General features: G+C 35.5%; 1 protein-coding gene across 3 annotated transcripts in view; it reads right to left on the minus strand.

Annotated features, from left to right (window-relative positions):
• The window catches only part of GPSM2 (G protein signaling modulator 2), a 63,421-nt gene that overhangs the window by 24,947 nt on the left and 19,588 nt on the right, over positions 1 to 18,886 (minus strand). For all 3 annotated transcript variants that reach the window (XM_060301741.2, XM_030868887.3, XM_030868885.3), the window contains 8 exons: positions 15,281 to 15,502; positions 14,766 to 14,901; positions 14,266 to 14,408; positions 13,611 to 13,734; positions 13,380 to 13,495; positions 10,738 to 10,893; positions 9,509 to 9,617; positions 8,513 to 8,642 (listed from right to left, as the gene is read on the minus strand). In XM_060301741.2, the coding sequence (XP_060157724.1) occupies positions 8,513 to 8,642; positions 9,509 to 9,617; positions 10,738 to 10,893; positions 13,380 to 13,495; positions 13,611 to 13,734; positions 14,266 to 14,408; positions 14,766 to 14,901; positions 15,281 to 15,502 (1,136 nt within the window). The remainder of the gene's footprint in view (positions 1 to 8,512; positions 8,643 to 9,508; positions 9,618 to 10,737; positions 10,894 to 13,379; positions 13,496 to 13,610; positions 13,735 to 14,265; positions 14,409 to 14,765; positions 14,902 to 15,280; positions 15,503 to 18,886) is intronic.

Consider the following 18,886-nt stretch of genomic DNA (forward strand, 5'->3'; position numbering starts at 1 on the left):
GAAATTGAGTTATTTGTAGTGAGGTCAATGGACCTAGAGTCTGTCATATAGAGTGAAGTAAGTCAGAAAGAGAAAAACAAATACCATATGCTAACACATATATGTGGAATCTAAAAAAAAAAAAAGGTTCTGAAGAACAACCTAGGGGCAGGACAGGAATAAAGACGCAGACGTAGAGAATGGACTTGAGGACACGGGGATGGGGAAGGGTAAGCTGGGACAAAGTGAGAGAGTGGCATGGACATATATACACTTCCAAATGTAAAGCAGATACCTAGTGGGAAGCAGTCGCATAGCCCAGGGAGATCAGCTAGGGGCTTTGTGTCCACCTAGAAGGGTGGGATAGGGAGGGTGGGAGGGAGATGCAAGAGGGAGGAGATATGGGGATGTATGTATATGTATAGCTAATTCACTCTGTTATATAGCAGAAACTAACACACCAATGTAAAGCAATTATACTCCAATAAAGATGTTTAAAAAAAAAAGATTGTTGCTCCACTTCATAAGCTACATTTTAAACAGGAAGTGCTCTAATTATCTTCTTTGAGGCATGGTGATAGTAGGAACTGGTTCCCACACGTTATTCTACTCAGACAGTTTTATTCTGGGAATAGTGTTGTAGGAAATAGATTAAAAATATTAAATTACTTTTGAATACATACCATCAGAAAACAAATACTCACATAATGTGGTTGTTACTGTTTATGATGTCAAGAATTTTCTTCCCTGATAAGAAACTCTTGAAGATAAAGAATGAAATAAATACATCTTCTAAAACAATAAGCTCACAAAATAATGAGGCTGGTTGCAGTGCTCTCAGAGTTTAACTGGAAAACATAGTCACTGAGAAGGTAATTTGTACTATGACTATAAATTTTTGTGAAGAGTCATCATCTGTAACAAGCCTTTTACTTCATTTATTCTTAGCTATTTCACATAAAGAGAAAAAATTTTTCTTAAAGAAACTGGATGCACTAGAAAGTAATGAAATCTAAAGTCATTCATTTTGTACAAAGTGAATCTGTAAACCTCTCCAGTTGCTACTCTTTCAGTCCCTTTCTTTGAGATTTTTACTTGACGGGGGTGGGGTAAGGGAACGTAGTTTCTCAACAAATTGCCTTCTTTCCATAAGTAGTTCCTACCCTGGGTTTTCTTGTCACAAAAATCTGTAACTTTTCCAACTCCGAAAATTATTTCGTCAAATTGTGTATCATGTGCTGCTTACTTTGTAAAACAGAACTTTGAGAAGCAAAAAAAAAAAAAAAAGAAGAAAAAGAAACCACAACTGACACATTAACTCCCCCTTTTGTAATTCCCCCTATAACTTCCCTCTTCCTCCCTAAGTTTTTATATTTTCATTACATATGTATATATCTCTAAGCAATGGAGCTTATTATATAACATTACATACTGTGTATGTTCTCTAACTTGCTTTCTATGAGCAATCTCATGTTTGTGAGATTCATCCAAGTTGGTATGAGTAGTTTAATTTTCATTGCGATTTTAGGACAAGGAAAGCATATACCCTTTCTATTGGTGACAGCTATTTAGGTTGCTTCCAATCATTTGTCATTATAAGCAATATTACTACAGAAATTCTTGGAAATATCTCCTCGTGTACATGAGCAAGGCTTTGTTCCAGTCTGGATAACAGATGAGTGTAACTGGGAGTGGAACTGCTAGATCATATGGTTGGTACATCTTCAACTCTACCAGAATATTGCCAGACTACTCTTTTGAATACACCAATTTCTACTCCTATCAACACTGCATAAAAGTTTCTATTACCTGTATTGTTTCAATACTGGTGTCATCAGGCCTTTTAATTTTCATCCACCTCATCCACCAATATTACCTCACTATGGTTTTCCCTGATTAGTTAAATACCTTTTCACATATTTATGGGCTATTTGTGTTTCTTCTGTTCATCACTTCTGCCTATCTTTTAGTTAGGTTATTTGTCTTGTTTTTAATTCATAGGAGTTCTTATAAATTGAGGATACAAATCCTTTTTTAATCATCTGTGTGGCAAATGTCCTTTCAGTTTGTGTTTTATCACTTTACAGTTTCTTTTAATGAAATGAAGTTCTTAATTTCAGTGTCAATCTTTTTCGTAATGGTTTTGTTTTTGTGGGGTTTTTTGTTTGTTTTTGTGTTTTGAGAAATCCTTTCCCTCTCTGATATCATGAAGATATTCTCCTTTATTTTCAGAGGTAGTACAGCATACTGATTGAACAGACCAATCACTCATTGTGATATGACCTTGGGCAACTACCTCTCTGTGATTTTCTCATTTGTATAGGACAACTATACCTACCTCATAGATCACTGTGTGATGATAAATGCACCATCATCTGTAAAGGGGTCCGTATAATGCCTGGTAAGTAGTAAGCATTCAGCAAGTGTTAGCTGGCTGATCATAATTATTGCTCTAAATCTGTCTTCCATACTTAAATCCTTGATCCATCAAGAATTTATTTTTGTGTGCTATTAATTTCCATATATGCAAGGATTATAAATATAGACTCTATATTCCATTCCATTGGTCTATTTGTCTCTATGCCAGTAACACACTGTCTTCATTACTGTAGCTTTATAATCTTTATATCTGTAGAGAAAGCACTTCTCATCTCTTGTTTTTCATCAGGAATGTTTTGGCTTTGAGTTCTTAGCCCTTTTTTCTTTCATATACATTCATGAATGACCTGGTCAAATTCCACGAAAAAACTGCCATTATTTGCTTGGCAGCACACTGAATTTATATCAATTTGGGAAGAACTGACATCCTTTAAAATATTTAGTTTTCTGATAGGCGCAATTCCTGAGAGAAATGTGTTTAGATTTCCCCTCATGGTTCTGGATTTTCCCATTTCTCCTTTTAGTTTAGTCAGTTTTGCTTTATGTACACTGAAGCTTTGTTATTAGGCTTGCTAGATACATACAAATTTAAGGCTTTTATCTTCCTGGTGAATTGAATTCTTAACCATTGTGAAGTGACTGTCTTCATTTCTAACAAAGTCTTTTGACTTAAAGTACATTTTATCTGATATTAGTACAGCTGTACCAGCTTTCTCTTGATCAGTTTTTCCATGGTATGTTTTTTCAATCCTTTTACTTTCAGGCTTAGTTGGATTTTATTCTTTTACCAATCTGATACTCCTGGTCCTTTAAATGGAATGTTTACATTTAATAGAATTATGATATATTTGGATATTTGAGCTATTTTCTCCTTTACTATGTTTACTGGTATATTATATTAATTGATTTCCTGATATTCAGTCCACTTGAATTCCTATTTATTTGTTTTAAATACACTGTGGGTTTGGTTTGCAAATATTTTGTTTAAAATTTTTACATCTATGTTCATAAGTAAAGATTTGCCTGTAATTTTCCTTTCTTGTACATACTGTTCTTGTCTACTTTGGATATCAAGGATATACTAGTCTCAGAAAGACTGATAAAGTGTTCCCACTTTTCTAGTTACCTATAAAATTTTATGGAAGGTTGGAATCAAGTTTCTTAAACGTTTGGTAGATCACACTTGTAAAATCACCTTGGCCAGGTATTTTCTCAGTGGAAAGATTTTAAATGACTCATCAAATTTCCCTATGGTTCTAGGCATTAGAGATGCCATCCATTCACATTACATTCTACCATTAGATTTTTCTAGATTCAATTTTGGTAAGCTGCTTTTCTAGAAATTGTCCATTTCTCTTAGGTTTTCAAATAAAATTATTCAGGATAATCTCATCTTTTTAATGTCTGCTGCATCTACATTATATCCCCTTTTCTCTTTCTTTTTTTTTCCTCAAATAATCTTGCTGTAGATTTGTTAGTCTTTTTAAAGAACCAAATTTGGGTTTTTAAAAATTTTCTCTATTGAATTTTCGTTTTAAATTCATTAATTTCTGCTATTATTTCTTGCCTTCTACTTTCTTTTGAGTTTTTTGTTTTTTGTTTTGTTTTTAACTTTTTAAAAGCTGGATACTTAGGTCACTGAGTCTCTTTCCTTTTAAAATATGATACAATATAAATTTTGCTCTAAGAACTAATGTAAGTTGTATCACATAAATCATAATTCAGTCCTAAGTCATTTTCTAATTTTATTTATGATTTCTTCTTAAATCATACCATAAGTTACTTAGAAGTGTGTATTTTCCAATGAATATGTTTTATACATTATCTTCTTGTTAATTTCTAACTGAACTGCACTGTGCTCAGGGCATGAAATCTATGTGATACAGATTCCTTCAAATTTGTTGGTTTGGCATGTCGTCAAATTTTTGGACCTGTTTCATGAATGTTTTAAAAGAATGTGAATTGATTAGTTGCTTGACACAGTATTCTGTATGTCCATTAAATCAGTGTGACCCATATTTTTAACTGTGACTCACATTAAGAAATACATTTGGAATCTAAAAAAATAAAACGAATAAAAATGAGAAAACAGAAACAGACTCACAGATACAGGCAAGAAACTAATGGTTATCAGTGGGGAAAGAGAAAAGGAGAGGGGCAAGATAGGAGTAGGGTATTAAGAGGTACAAACTACAATGTATAAAACGAATAACATGCAAGGATATACCGTACAACACAGGGAATATAGCCAATGTTTTATAATAACTTTAAATGGAATATAATCTATAAAAATTTTGAATCACTATGTTGTACACCTGAAACTAACATAATAATGTAGATCCACTATAACTTTAAAAAATACATTTGTGGGCTCCCCTGGTGGCGCAGTGGTTGAGAGTCCGCCTGCCAATGCAGGGGACGCGGGTTCGTGCCCCGGTCCGGGAGGATCCCACATGTCGCGGAGCGGCTGGGCCCGTGAGCCATGGCCGCTGAGCCTGCGCGTCTGGAGCCTGTGCTATGCAACGGGAGAGGCCACAACAGTGAGAGGCCCGCGTACCGCCAAAAAAAAAAAAAAAAAAAAAAACATTTGCATTGCAACCCTGAATACACTTAAATGTAGAACAAAATCTCCACACAACAGTACTTGCCCTTATTATGTATGATAACCGCATTAACATGTATGTATGTGGGTGTGTGTGTATTTAATGTTAGTTGCAACACCTGAGATTGATTTTATAACTCATTAAATGGGTCAAACACACAATTTGAAAACACATCAAGCCCATTAATTGTGCTGGTCAAATCCTCTATATTATTACTGATATCTGACTCCTGATATTTACCTATCAATTACTGAGAGGTACGTTAAAATCACATTAAGCTAGAAGTATCAGCTAAGACGGACTCTGAAGCCAGACTGACTAGGTTGAACTCCCATCTCTACCACTTAAAAAGGTAACCCCAGGAAATTTACTTAACCTCTCCTGCCTCCTAGAGTTGTTAGGATTAAATCAGTTAAAACAGGCAAAGCACTGCCTGTGCACATAGTAAGCACTCAATAATTGTTAGCTATTATTATTTTTTTCAAATCTGCATGATCATTTTTGTTATTCCTTTGTTTCAATTCTGTTATTCCTGTAAACATTTAATCATAGTCATTTTATACCCTGAAGATCTTGGTGACCTGATTTTGCTTTTGTTTGTTTTCTTACTCCTTTTGGCTTGTTTCTTTAGGTATTTGGTAATTTTGTTATTGTTGTTGTTGTGAGTCTTTATAGGCCTGGATAAAGGATGGCTTGCTTACCTCCAGAAAACATTTGATCTTACTTCTGCTAAGTCCCTAGGAGTATTTCTACTTTATTTATATAAGTATATATATATATATATATATATATATATTTTATATATATATATATTATATATATATATAAGTATTTCTACTTTAGTATTTCTAAAGTGCTTTCAAAAGCACTTTAATGGATTGGGCTTTCTTATACTGTGCAGATAGAATAAATCAAATTCCAAACCAGTGTGTAGACAGGCTTATGAATTCAGATTCTTATGGGAGACTCCTTTCCTCCACCCTGAGCCAACACCAGAAATATACAAGTTTTCTTGTTTCTTTTGGCTGCACCACATGGCATTCGGGATTTTCATTCCCCGACTAGGGCTTGAACCCGTGCCCCCCCTGCAGTGGAAGCATGGAGTCTTAACCACTGGACTGCCAGAGAAGTCCCTATACAAGTTTTCTTGCAGTTCCTTTAGCCAGCAGATTTTTCCAGGCACTAGGGATATAGCAATGAACCTAACAGACCAAAAAATACCTGTCTTCATGGAGCCAAAGTGAGCAGGGGGTGTGGGAGGAAATGATAAAGCAGTCTGGGCCCGGATTACAGGGCCTTTTAGCCACGATGAGGACTGAAGATTTGGTTCCAGGTATGATGGGAAGTCACTGGAGGGTTCTGAGCAGAGAAATGATATGACTTGATTCATATTTTAAAAAAGCACTCTGGCTGCCCTGTGGAAGTCAGTGTGAGGGATCAACAGCGGAAACAAAAGAAACAGTTGCAAGGCTAATGCTCTGCTGGGAGATGTTGGCAGCTTGTACTAAGATTGTTGCAGTGTACATTGTAAGAGAGATTAGGGATGTATTTTGAAGGTAGGGTTTCTGATATGTTGGATGTAGGAGTGGGTGGGAGAAAGGGAACAAGGATGGCCCTTAGGTTTTTGGCCTGAACACTGGTGTGAATCATGGTACCATTTCCTGAGACAGGGCAGACTAAAGCAAGAACGTGTTTGGGGAGAAAAAAACAATTGATCCATTTTGGATGTGTTAAGTTTTAGATGCCAATTAGATATTCAAGTGGAAATGTTAAACATATGAAACTCTAACTCAAGAGAGAAATTATGACTGGAAATACCAATTTGAAAATCATCAGCATATAGATGATATAAAAGCCAACCGACTGAATGAGATCATCTAGAGTTGTGCTGTCTGATATAGTAGCCACTAGCCACATGTGGCTTTTAAAACTTTAATTAAAATTAAATAATATTTAAAAATTCACTTCTTTTTGCATTGGCCACATTTCAAGTGCTCAACAGTCACATATGGCTAGAGGCTACTATACTGGACAGCACAGATACAGAACATTTCCATCTTCACAGAAAGTTCTATTAGAAGCACTGATCTAGAGTGTAGGATAAGAGGAAAAAGGATAAAATCAGGAGGAAGGATATGGATGGACAGAAGATAGAGAAGGAGAGAGGGAAGAGGGAAGGGAGAAGAGGTCCAGCAACAGAACCCCAGGTACTACAAATGTCAAGGATTGGAAAGATGAGGAAGAGAGGGGAGTTATGAAGACAGAGTGGCCAGTGAGGTGGAGGTAAGCCAGAAAGAGGGTGATCCTGCAGGCCAAACGAACAAAGCACTATGAGGAGGGAATGATCAGCTACAGGAAATATTGCTGAGAAATCAAATATGCGGACATCTAAAACTGATCAACGTATTTGGTAAATTGGAGTTCTCTGGTAACCTTGAAAAGGTTTTAGTATCATCATGGGGCCAAAGCCAGAGTCCAGTGGTTTGAAGAGAGAATGGGAGGTGAGGAAGTAAAGACAAGGAACAGTGATGTTATTTTCAAGTTTTGTTGTAAAGGGAAACAAAGGAATAGGTCTATAGCTAGAGCGGTCCACGAGGACAAGTGATAATTTGTTAAAATATGAGAGCTATTACAACTTAACCAACTTGAAAATTAAACACAGGAAAACCTTTTAGCCCATTATTCAATTACAAAGTACATGGTCCAGTTTACTATACTGTTCATACTTCAATATCATTTTTCAATTAAATGTTCTTTCAAAGTCTTAGATGACTAGCCACTAATTTCTTTTTCCTCTTCCTTTTCTTTGTATGGGTTAAAGGAGGATATTGGGAAGATAAAAGCTAGATTTTTCACTGACTTTCAAGTTCAAAACATCTGTCTGTGTCAGTAATTTTTTTTCAGACTAAGAATTTTTTAAGCCTTGTCTGGATCTTTAAAATGGATCTCACATAGAGTTACATATAGATGGTATCCAAAAATGTGGTTCTACTTTTTGTTCCTTTTTATTTTTTTAATCAACAGTAGGTGTTTTTTTTTCACTTAGAAACAGAGACATTATAGCATATTTTTTTCTTATAGCAATGTCAAAACCAAATCAGCACCTAAAGAAAATTTCTGGGTTTTCTGAATTAAAAAAATAAAAAATCCTAAGAGATTCCCCCTTAGAAATGAAACGGGGGGAATAAAAGCTAAACAAAAATCAAATACGTAAAGACATTTGAAACAAAGAGGTTAAACTGTAAAATGTTTTAATTTTCACATCTTCACATTTATAAATTTTTGAGTGAGCCTAGAGATACAGAATTTAAATGTATTTAAAAAATATTTAAACAAAATAGTTATACCTTTACCATTTCTAAGTTCATGATAAAAGCTATAAAATACTGTATTCCATACTGATAAATTAATGGGACAGTGGTAAAGCAAAAAAGTATAATAGTTGAGCTTCCTATGTTATATATCTCTCTGGATATGGTAAACATGAGATAAGTAACTTAAATGTAAATCTTGAGGATAAAGAAATTGGGTTTTGAAGACCTAATACTTACCATGCAAACTGTTATCAACTTCAATATTTTCAGACATCATTGAATTGTTTGTGCTGTAGCTCAGCCCAAGAACCATTTGAAGATCTGAGAGATTGAGTTGTGCTGTTAGTTCACCACTTCTATCCCCAACCTACAACCATAAGCATTTATACTTTAGAGTAGTATTTAAAGTAAAGAATGGTGAAGATTAGTTGAAAATGTTGTCAACCTAAAACTGGAAGAAACTAGAGAGATGAAAATAGTTATTTTAAAATTATAATACTATGAATGAAATGTGTTTTTTCATTAACAGTATTTTAAAGAAGAAAAGCGACTAAAATATGACAAGAGGACAGATAATTACATTCTGCCAATTCCTTAATTCTCTAAATATTAGATTGCTCTTAATCTCTATGATCACCTTAAATAATAAAGTAGGTTACTCTGTGACATGTTAACTTGGCATCACATGAATACAATTTCCTTAGAATACTGTATTTCCATCCTATAGTAACAGTGTTTATTAAGCTAGCACTAGACATTATACTAGGTACTTTTATATATACTTTATCTCTAATCTGTATAACAATTTGCAAAGCAGATATTATTATTATTCTCATTTTACAGATGAGAGAAATGATGCTCAGAAAAGTTTCCAAGCTCAAATAGCCAGCAAATGGCAGAACTGTAACAGGAACCAGTCCTTGATTCTAAGAGCCATGTTCTTCCTTTCATACCATGCTACTTTTCAACGTAGAGATGGTGGGACAGTGGAGGCACATGTTAGTAATTCTCCCATTCCTCCATGCTCAGCCCTTCCTTCCTGTCTTCCTACATCAAGGCCAGTGCAAACATACCCCTGATCTGTATCTCAAAATGCTCTGTGCAGTTCTTATGCCAAGAGAACAATATATAATTAAATTTATTACTCAGCCATATAGGAGCATTCTAGAGAAATAACAGGGCTGCAGATCTGTGAATCGCAATAGCACAGATAACAATTTTTTAGTTTCATACCTCTCTTGAAATTTCCAAGTGCTTTTCAGCAAAATGCATCGCTTGATCATGATTTCCTAGAGCTGTGTATGCATTTCCTAAGCTCCAACATGCTCTTCCTTCACCAATTCTACAAAATAATTCAAAGCTAACATGCAGTTATCTGAAAGGAGGTCTGTGTGAAGAATAAAATCTATCTAGTAGTAATTAAAGGCATAAACAATGCTTTGGATTTTTTTGGTCTTTCTTATAAAGAACAAACTATCATAATACTAGAGACATACAGTTGGCCTGCTTCAGGTTCCACATCCATGGATTCAACCGTTATCTGAGAAACCCCCCGGATACAGCCAACTGTACTACACCATTTTACATAAGAGACCTGAGCTTCCATGGCTTTTGGTATCCATAGGGATCCTAGAACCAAACCCCTGCAGATATCAAGGGACGACTGTATTAGAAAAACCACATAATAATGAACTCAGAGTCAAGTTTTAAAATGGAAAACATCCTTTTTAAACATGCAGTATATTATAAATAAAGTCTCAGGGATAGGTCTTGCAGTTCAACTACCCCATTTTCTTTCCATGGCATCCTTACCAGGATTCAGTCTATAATCATTCAGTCTGTATTTGAACACCATGAGGAAGAGAGAACTCACCTCTTGAGGTAGCATACTTCATTTTGAATAACTGTACAGAGTTCTTCATACTGAGATAAAAATCTATCCTACTAAAGCAAACATCAAAGACTAAAGTCCTGCACAGATATTGTTTCTTCATACAGTTTTTTAAAAAAAAGAAGAATTAAACATCAACATTTAAAAATCAGAAGATTTTATATGAAACTCAGGACTCGCAGCTTCTCTTGAAAAAAGAGGCGGCTCTGGATCCTCATTCCTTCCAGGCAACACTTAGCTGGAATTGAATAGCAGCTGTCCCCTTAACACTGTTGGGCCTATTAATTTCACTACAATTTTCACACTGATCTAGTCAGGACGGCCTTTGCAGGCAATTGAGTTTGTGACCTATTTACTGATCTTGGTTCAAGGTTATATGAAACCATTCTAATCCTCTCCAGCCCTTCAAACAGTAACATACAGAGGATGTTACTGAAACAGAGGAAATACCTTAAAAAGGAATTAAAAAGAAAACAAAGGAAACAAAAAAGAAATTTAAAGGAAATATTCTAGGGATTCAACAATGTATCTATATTTTATCATAACTATAGTAAAAAGGTATATAACTTACCTATCATTTAGCTCTTGAGCAATTGCTAAGTGCTTTAGATGATAGTCAATGGCCTTTTCATAGTCTTGAAGTAAAGTATATGTGTTTCCAAGACTGTAGCAAGACTGTGCTTCTACAGCTCTGTCTTTAAGCTGTCGAGCCAATAGTAGTGTCTTTCTGAAAAAAGAAATTAATTCTTACATAATGGCTATTATAACTATATTGGCTACAATAACCATAAAATAAAACTCACTTTTCCTCCTGCCTTTAAAGTAAATCTGTTTTAGATCCTAATATCCCATATTTTCTCTATTACTTCTAGATAAAATGAAAAGATGTCCTTGAAACACAAAAAGCAAATCCAGACTTTTAGAATAAATGTAGGAGTCCTATTAATTCCCCAGAGAAAAGGAGAACAGATGCATGAGATCAAGTGCCTCTGAAGATTAACACAGTATTTTTAACATTAAAAAAACACTTCCGCTGTTGCAGTGCAATAACGTAAAGTTAAGTTTGTCCACATACCCTCTCTTTTCAATCATACTGTTGCCTTTACATTTTGTCAAAATTGAAAATACTTAGTTAAAATTGTTATGTATAGGCCATTAGTCACTGATTCATGAAAAATATTAAATGCTACATTTAAATATTAACCAAATTCTACCTTGTGAAATCAATGAGAAGCTAGTGTAGCAATTAAGAGCATGGACCCTAGAGCTAGGCTGACTGGGTTCAAATCCCAACTTTGTCAGTTAGTAGCTCTGTGACTGGGGCAGGTCACTCACCCTCTCTATTCACTAATTTCCTTTTACATAAAATGGGGAAAACACCTCACAGGGGTTTGTGAGGATTAAATGAATTAGTATATATAACGTGCTTAGAATAGCATCTTGCTCACAATAGATGCTAATAAATGTTAATATGTTTTGTTATTATTATCATCCGTGTTAAATCTACAGATGCTTTTTGGATCCAGTAATTTAAATGACTCTTTCCTATAATTTCTGCCAAACAGTATAAATACTTCATATCATTTATAACTATATGATAATGTGATAGTTTTTTTTAAGCAAACAAACCTGAAATTATATGTTTAATGATGATACCTTTAAAGCTGTTACCTTGGGAGGCTACCCGCTTGTTCTAACATTGCCTGCCCTCTCAAACACTTTTGGAAGACTTTTGGAATTGCTTCCGGCCCTGTGGCACAACCCTTTCTGGCACGCTGTTATTCTTTGAGAGTACAGCTAATTTGTAAATGGTTGGAAGTCTTTCCGGAACCAAACTCAATTACTAAAGTAGGTTTACCAAACTACTGCTTTCTGTCCTTTCTATTATGGATCTATAATGTTAAGAGAGTTTTCTTGTATGGCCCTGAAAACACTTCCAAAGAAGAGTTCCAAAAATATTTTTAATCAATATTTTTGGAATATGTGTAAAGTTCTGAGTTCTACCTGTTTGTGGGTGTGTGGGGCAGGGGTAAATTTCATTACTTTATACTCATGCTTCTTTAGTCAGACAGCCACCATCCACTTTATTACAGAACTTTTCAGTATTTAATATAAGTACATCATTTATTAAGACTTTTCTATGTGTTTTGGATTTAAAATATAAGAAACTTTTGTATTTAAAATCAAAACATATGCTCCTTGTATAGTGATGTACTTTATTTGGAAGGATATTTCACATCTAACTAGTCATAACTAGTCAACCAACAAATATCAACCATTAGTTGAAGTTTAAAGGAGGATGGGATGACATTCTAGTTTTTTAGATGGACCTAAAGCAATTTTACCTTTTTTTTTAGATGCTGAACTTTCCAGAACTCTCTCATGGATTTTTCAACAATAAAATATAAATCAATCAAGACTGTGTCTTTGGTTCAGTCAAACTGGCTTCTGCCTAAGGTCTGTATGGGCCTTCAGTTCCCACTAATTAGAGAAAACTCTGAATAATCTAGAAAGCACAGGGCAGGCAATATGAAGCAGTTTAAACATTGCTATCATGTATGCTTCAAGTCTACAGATAGATTAAAGAGACCCTGCCACAGAAGAAGCTGGGAGTACTAACTCCTCGAGTAAGTGAACGGGGGCCTCAGCTTACAGCAAGGATCAAAGCTGGGCAGAGGGTGGGAGGATAACTGCTTGATAAGATGGTAGGATGATGGCGGGAAATTCAGTCATCACTGGAGGAAACTAGGGCATCTATTTGTTACCAAGCTTTCTTGTGGCCTCTCTGCAAAGCCGTAACTGGTGGTGGTGGTGTGGGAGCATATAACTATACACACCATACATGCTAAACAGGTTTAAAGGATTTTAAATGTTTAGAATCTCATTTAAAATAATGTTTTAAAGATAAAAGCTAATAAAAATATAAAGGGGCCATACTGCTGCTATTAAATCTTAGGTACAATGATATGTATTGAGCACCGTGTGCCAGGTACTGTGCTAAATAAGTGCTTAATATATTCTTTCATTCAATCCTCATAACAATTCCAAAAGCCAAGTATTGATATCTTCCATTACAGATGAGAAGACTGAGACTTAGAAAGCCCAAGGTTCTGCTGCTTGTATGCAGCAAGAAAGTTTTAAACCCAAAGTCTATGATTCTTTGGATTGCATAACTACCCATTTTACATTTATCTACAGAAATATTAGACTAACCTATAGTATTCAGAGGCTGTTTCAAATTCACCAAGAAATATATATGCATTTCCAAGGTTGCTATATGCTCTTCTTTCAGCTGCTTTATCTCCAAATTCTTTTGCAATAAGGAGACGCTGAAACAGAAAATTTTAATTAGATGTAACTATATAATAAAACTAAAGAATAATCTAATCACTGTTCAAAACACTGATGGAGAAAACGACCTGGCTCCAAAGCCTTGCATCATACCTGCTCATGAGCTATAACTGCATCCCTGAAGTTGCCAAGGAGGTAATGCGTGTTTCCAAGATTGCCAAAGGCACGTCCTTGGGCTGCTCGGTCGCCCAAAGCAGTCACTAGTGATAGGTTTTCCCTAAGTGATAATAAAAAGTCGTGAAAAAATGAGTTTGAGAAAAACATTTATTGACTTTATTTACAAATCTAAACTCTTTATCAGGAAAAGAATATTTAAATAAGCTTACAACCATAATGTGCCACATTTAAAAGATATAGCTATGCTGGAGGGTGATTACAGGAAATAATTGGGAACATTTTACTCAACCATTCAGGTAGGTTTCTGCCCAGAGTCCAGGACAGAGTTAAACTTAGAACCCCTATAGCTAAACAGTTCTATGAAATTCTACTGATAAAAGACTAAGTTTACTCCAAATAACTTAGACTAACTATTGATGCTTCTTGTTTGTGCCATTAAGTGGCACTGGTCTGCAGTTTAAATGAAAGTTTTCCTGAGGAGGGAGGGGATTACTTCTAATACAACACTATAACATTTTGGCAATGATTTGATGGTTTATTTTACTTACTAGTCTATGATTTTAAAACCTTTGCCAAACTGAAAAACTTACTACTGGCTTGGGTGGGCCACATGACTGCTGATGCTACTCACTCATAATAATCCACGGCTGCCTGCAGAGAGCTTCTTACTTCTTCTGGAAATTCTCCTACGTCCTGAGGACCAGGGCAGCCAAAACTTTTCCCTTTGGCGTGATACACATTTCCGAGATTGTAAAGTGCTCTTGCTTCTCCCACCTAGATGAAGATAACAGCAGTTTACAATTTGAAATCAGAGGCCAGGTATTATAATGCTATCACATGTATTTATTCATGAGATCCTTGACATTACGGTCAAGAGAAAGAAATGTTTACATTAGCCATCCATACAGAACCAAACACATGACTACCTATGAAAGAAGGACCTCTCGTTATTTCTTTTTTCTCATCTATTAAAAATTTTTCATTATGTTTCTCTTTTTCTTCCATTTTTCTACAAATACTTTTTTTTTTGGTATTAACTTTTAGATAAACTACAGTATAATTAAATAGGATTAAAACACAAAGCAATTTCAATGAAAACATTTGGCCTACCATCTAATGTTTCCTTATTACCTTGTCGTTAAGCTCTCTGGAAATATCTAGGTGTCGCTGACAACAAACTACAGCTTCATCAAAATTCCCAAGAACCTTTAAGGTGTTTCCCAGATTACCACTAGCTTTAGCTTCCCCCAATTGGTCTCCAATAGTCCTGGGGTGAAAAAAAAAGAAAAAAAGCAAATGGTGTGTTAAAATATAAAGCAGCCAGAATACAGTTTTCCCTAGAGAACAGTTGACATGCTTAAGGTAAGAAAGACCCATTAGCCTTGAAACCTTCTTTAAATAAAAATCTTAAACTTACATTTCTGTATTTAAATTTAATTAGTTTTCATTCATTTAATTAAACTCTAGCATCATTTCACTACTATTCATTTACTTAATTAAACTGTGTTCAGCCTAAAGATTAGTTTTAAAATTCAATGCTAAATCAGAACTCACTAAATGTACTGAATTGTTAGTTTTTTTAATTGAATGAAAATGTGTTTTCAAGTGACAGTTAATCTAGGGAGAATTCAGCTTAAATTAATTACCTTGCAAGAGTTAAATCATGATGATGGTATTCTAATGCTTTGGCATAATCATGCAAATAGAAATAAGCATTGCCCAGCTGGCTGTAAATAGCACTAAGTGTTTTTAGGTCTTCAGTTCCAACTTGAACTGCAGCTTCAAAGAAGGACACACCAGCACGGCAGTCTCCTGATTTACACAGACGCTCCCCTTCCAACGCCAGTTCTAGGCAAGAAGCTTCCATTCTATAAAATTATATAGGACAGACATTTACAAGATTACATTACAAATGCACCACAGTGTTTTAACTTCCAGTAATATAATTTAAATGTGGACTGTGGCTACTCTTGCTTACAACAGCAGCCTCTATCATTGAAGTATATATACATTATTGATAAAAGAGGAAACTTATTTATAGCAAAAGCTTATTTGCCTATTCAAATGTCTCTCAGCTACAGAGGTCTTTTTTATATGATAGCTAAAGACCTCTATATGGAGCTGATGAAATAAAATTCGTGTTTTATGGCAAGATGAGAAAAATTTAAACATAAAATTTTTCTTTGACCATTTGGCCTCCTTCCTCCCCTTTATTGTGTATTGCACATCTGCATTAACCAGACATCTTTAGAAGACAACATTCCTTCTTAATCTCATCAAGGGTCACAACTCCTTAGGAGATAACCTTCCTTCTTAATCTTTAAGGGGCCACGAGGACCCCATGACCCACTACTTGCTTTGTTGACCCATTACTTGCTTAGTACGTGTAAATCTGGATTGTGTAAAATGTCAATAATAAGTCATCTAATGTACAGCCCTCTGTCTCAAAAACGTACATAACTCAAACAGGTAGAACAATTCTCGGAGTTTTCTGAGAGGTGTTCCCGGGTTATAATCTTCAATTTGGCTTAAATAAAATTTTCCATTTCTTTCTTAGATCCACTGATTAATTTTTTCATCGACAGAGCTCATTTTACTTGCCTCACCCAGAGCAACCTACTTTACCAATGAGAGAACCTAGTAGTTTTTCCTAAACTGTTCTGAACTGTGGCAGACTTACAGACTTTCTGAGAGTCTGGGGAGAATAGGGGTGCCTGTGGGAGGTGAAGTCCTATAACTAATACTCTTCTCTATCCAGGTATGCAGGTGATCTACTCAACCTGTCCATCAACCCCTCCTACCACACATCCCTATCTCACACTCGTGTCCATGCACGTGCACGAGCACACACACCACCACCCCCTTCCCCGTCTTATCACCACAGGATCACCTATACCTTAGAAAAGCAGAGGAGCAAAATATCTTGATGCACAAGGTACACTTCTATGAAAGAACTGTTAAGAAACTTTATGTTAGGAAGCAATGATTTAAAGATCTGCAGAAATTCTAATTCTCAAAGTTTGTCACTGAATTTTAAAAGCCAGAAAAATTAAGTTACTATAAATATATCTAGGCGAAAAAGCACCATTACTTCCGATTCTAATCCTAACCTTTAGTAGGTGCCCTTCACCAAAGTTGCCATTGTGTTTCTTCAACATTTTTATGATTTCTGCCATGTCTATGTACTACATAATCATTCACTTAAATGTGTTTCTAAAATTTGGCAAATTCCTTTAAATTGGCACATGCCGTGAAAAAAAAAAAAATCTAGTTTCATCCAAAGCAGTATCTATGAAACTGTGAGTTTGATGTGATACTTACATTCATTTTCTAATGCACCTCGAGACAAATATGGAAGTATTAAAATAAAAAAGCGAGTAAAATTACCTTGTGTACCACCAGTGGAATAACACCATCCTTTGGAAGACTCTGATTTAGCTCATCAAGCATTTTAATTTTTGGAGCAGCGCTAAATTATTCCTTACTACAATTAGCTTTGAGCAACTCTACCAGAGTGGTGGTTCTTGATCCTGGCTGCACAGCAGCAGAGCTCACATGGAGCATTTTTTAAAACTCCATGCTGGGTCCCACTCCCTTGGGCGTGAGGTCTGTCCCCAGTATTGTTTAAAAGCCCCCAAGTGGGCTTCCCTGGTGGCACAGTGGTTGGGGGTCCGCCTGCCGATGCAGGGGACACGGGTTCGTGCCCCAGTCCGGGGAGATCCCACATGCCGCGGAGAGGCTGGGCCCGTGAGCCATGGCCGCTGAGCCTGTGCGTCCGGAGCCTGTGCTCCGCAACAGGAGAGGCCACAGCAGTGAGAGGCCCACATACCGCAAAAAAAAAAAAAAGCCCCCAAGTAATTCCAATGTACAGGGCAGGTTGAGTATCACTGCTTTAACAGGAAATATGAGTTAAACCACCACTCACCCTAAACTCATTCAAATATGATTACACTTTGTATTTTTAGTAGCAGATCAATTAATATGTTTCTTCAGGTGCTGTCTTTTAGTCTATAAAACTTCAAGTTTCCTTAGAGTCATAAATTAAAATGGAATTGTAAAAGTGGAAAATGAACCAGGTGAAGCTAAATGAAAAGTCTGGACTAAGATTAATAGAGCCAATTAACAAAGGTTCAGAGCAGACTTCTGGCTCAGAATAAGCAGATGAAAGTAGTCATCTCTGACAGGTATTTTTTAAGTTTTACATCCAGGTATCTTTTTCTAATAATTCAGGTGATTTAGCCAAAGGCTACTGTTTGTTCACAGTTAGACTAGTGACTTCACCCTCACTTTATGGGTCAAAGTAAAGTAACGCAAGTTAACCTCTTTTTAACATTTTGCTTCAACATTAGACTAGGGGGCGGGGGTGGGGGGAGAGCTAAAGCACGTGGAAATATAAATCAGTTTACTGGAAACCTTAAACTGTTGTATTTATTTTTCTTTATAGGTCATTTCAAATTTAAAAAGCCTATTTGTGTCTTTCACAAGTGACAACTGCCATTTGGAACTGTATTTTTGAAGATGAAAGAGTTAAAAAAATAGATTTTTTTTGTTTAAGGTTTTATGAGGTTACTGGTGTATTGCATGTGTGAAGAGAAATGAGTCGGCAAAAGATTAATATGTAAAAATGTGGTTTTATTTTCGCTAGATAAAGTACCTGAACTACTTGCCTCTATTTGTCTAAATACTAAAACCACTGAACTCCTAAGAATTATCATAGGGAAAAAAACTGGAAAAGATATTTTTACATATAAAATACATTGCTTTCTTTCTATTAACAAATTTTAATTTAAGCATGATACCAATTATGGAAAAAAATTATATATTGAGCAATTTCACTGCTAGGAATTTATCTTAAAGCTACACGTACACAAATTCAAAAGGATATATGTAAAAGGATGGTCACAGCAGCAAAAAACTACCAACAATTTAAATGCCCATCACTAGAGTATTGTTTAAAAAAAATTACATGCCACCATACAATGGAATACTAATGATGGCACATGATTTCACCGAGGGAGAGGTAGAGAAATAGTCACACCAGAACCATCAGTTCAGGATGATTAGGTTGCTGGCCAGGAAATCAGAGATAAGGCTATTGATGAAACAAAATTATTTTTAAGGCAGGACAAAAAAAATTAACATAAAATTTTCTTTGCCATTTGAGCCATTACCATCTCCCCTTTAGTGTGCATTGTGCACCTGCATTATACATTAACTAGATCCCCTTAGAAGACACAGGAATGTCATCTTGC

The sequence above is a fragment of the Globicephala melas genome, chromosome 1 (genome assembly GCF_963455315.2).
Source record: "Globicephala melas chromosome 1, mGloMel1.2, whole genome shotgun sequence".
In the NCBI taxonomy this organism is placed as follows: Eukaryota; Metazoa; Chordata; class Mammalia; order Artiodactyla; family Delphinidae; genus Globicephala; species Globicephala melas.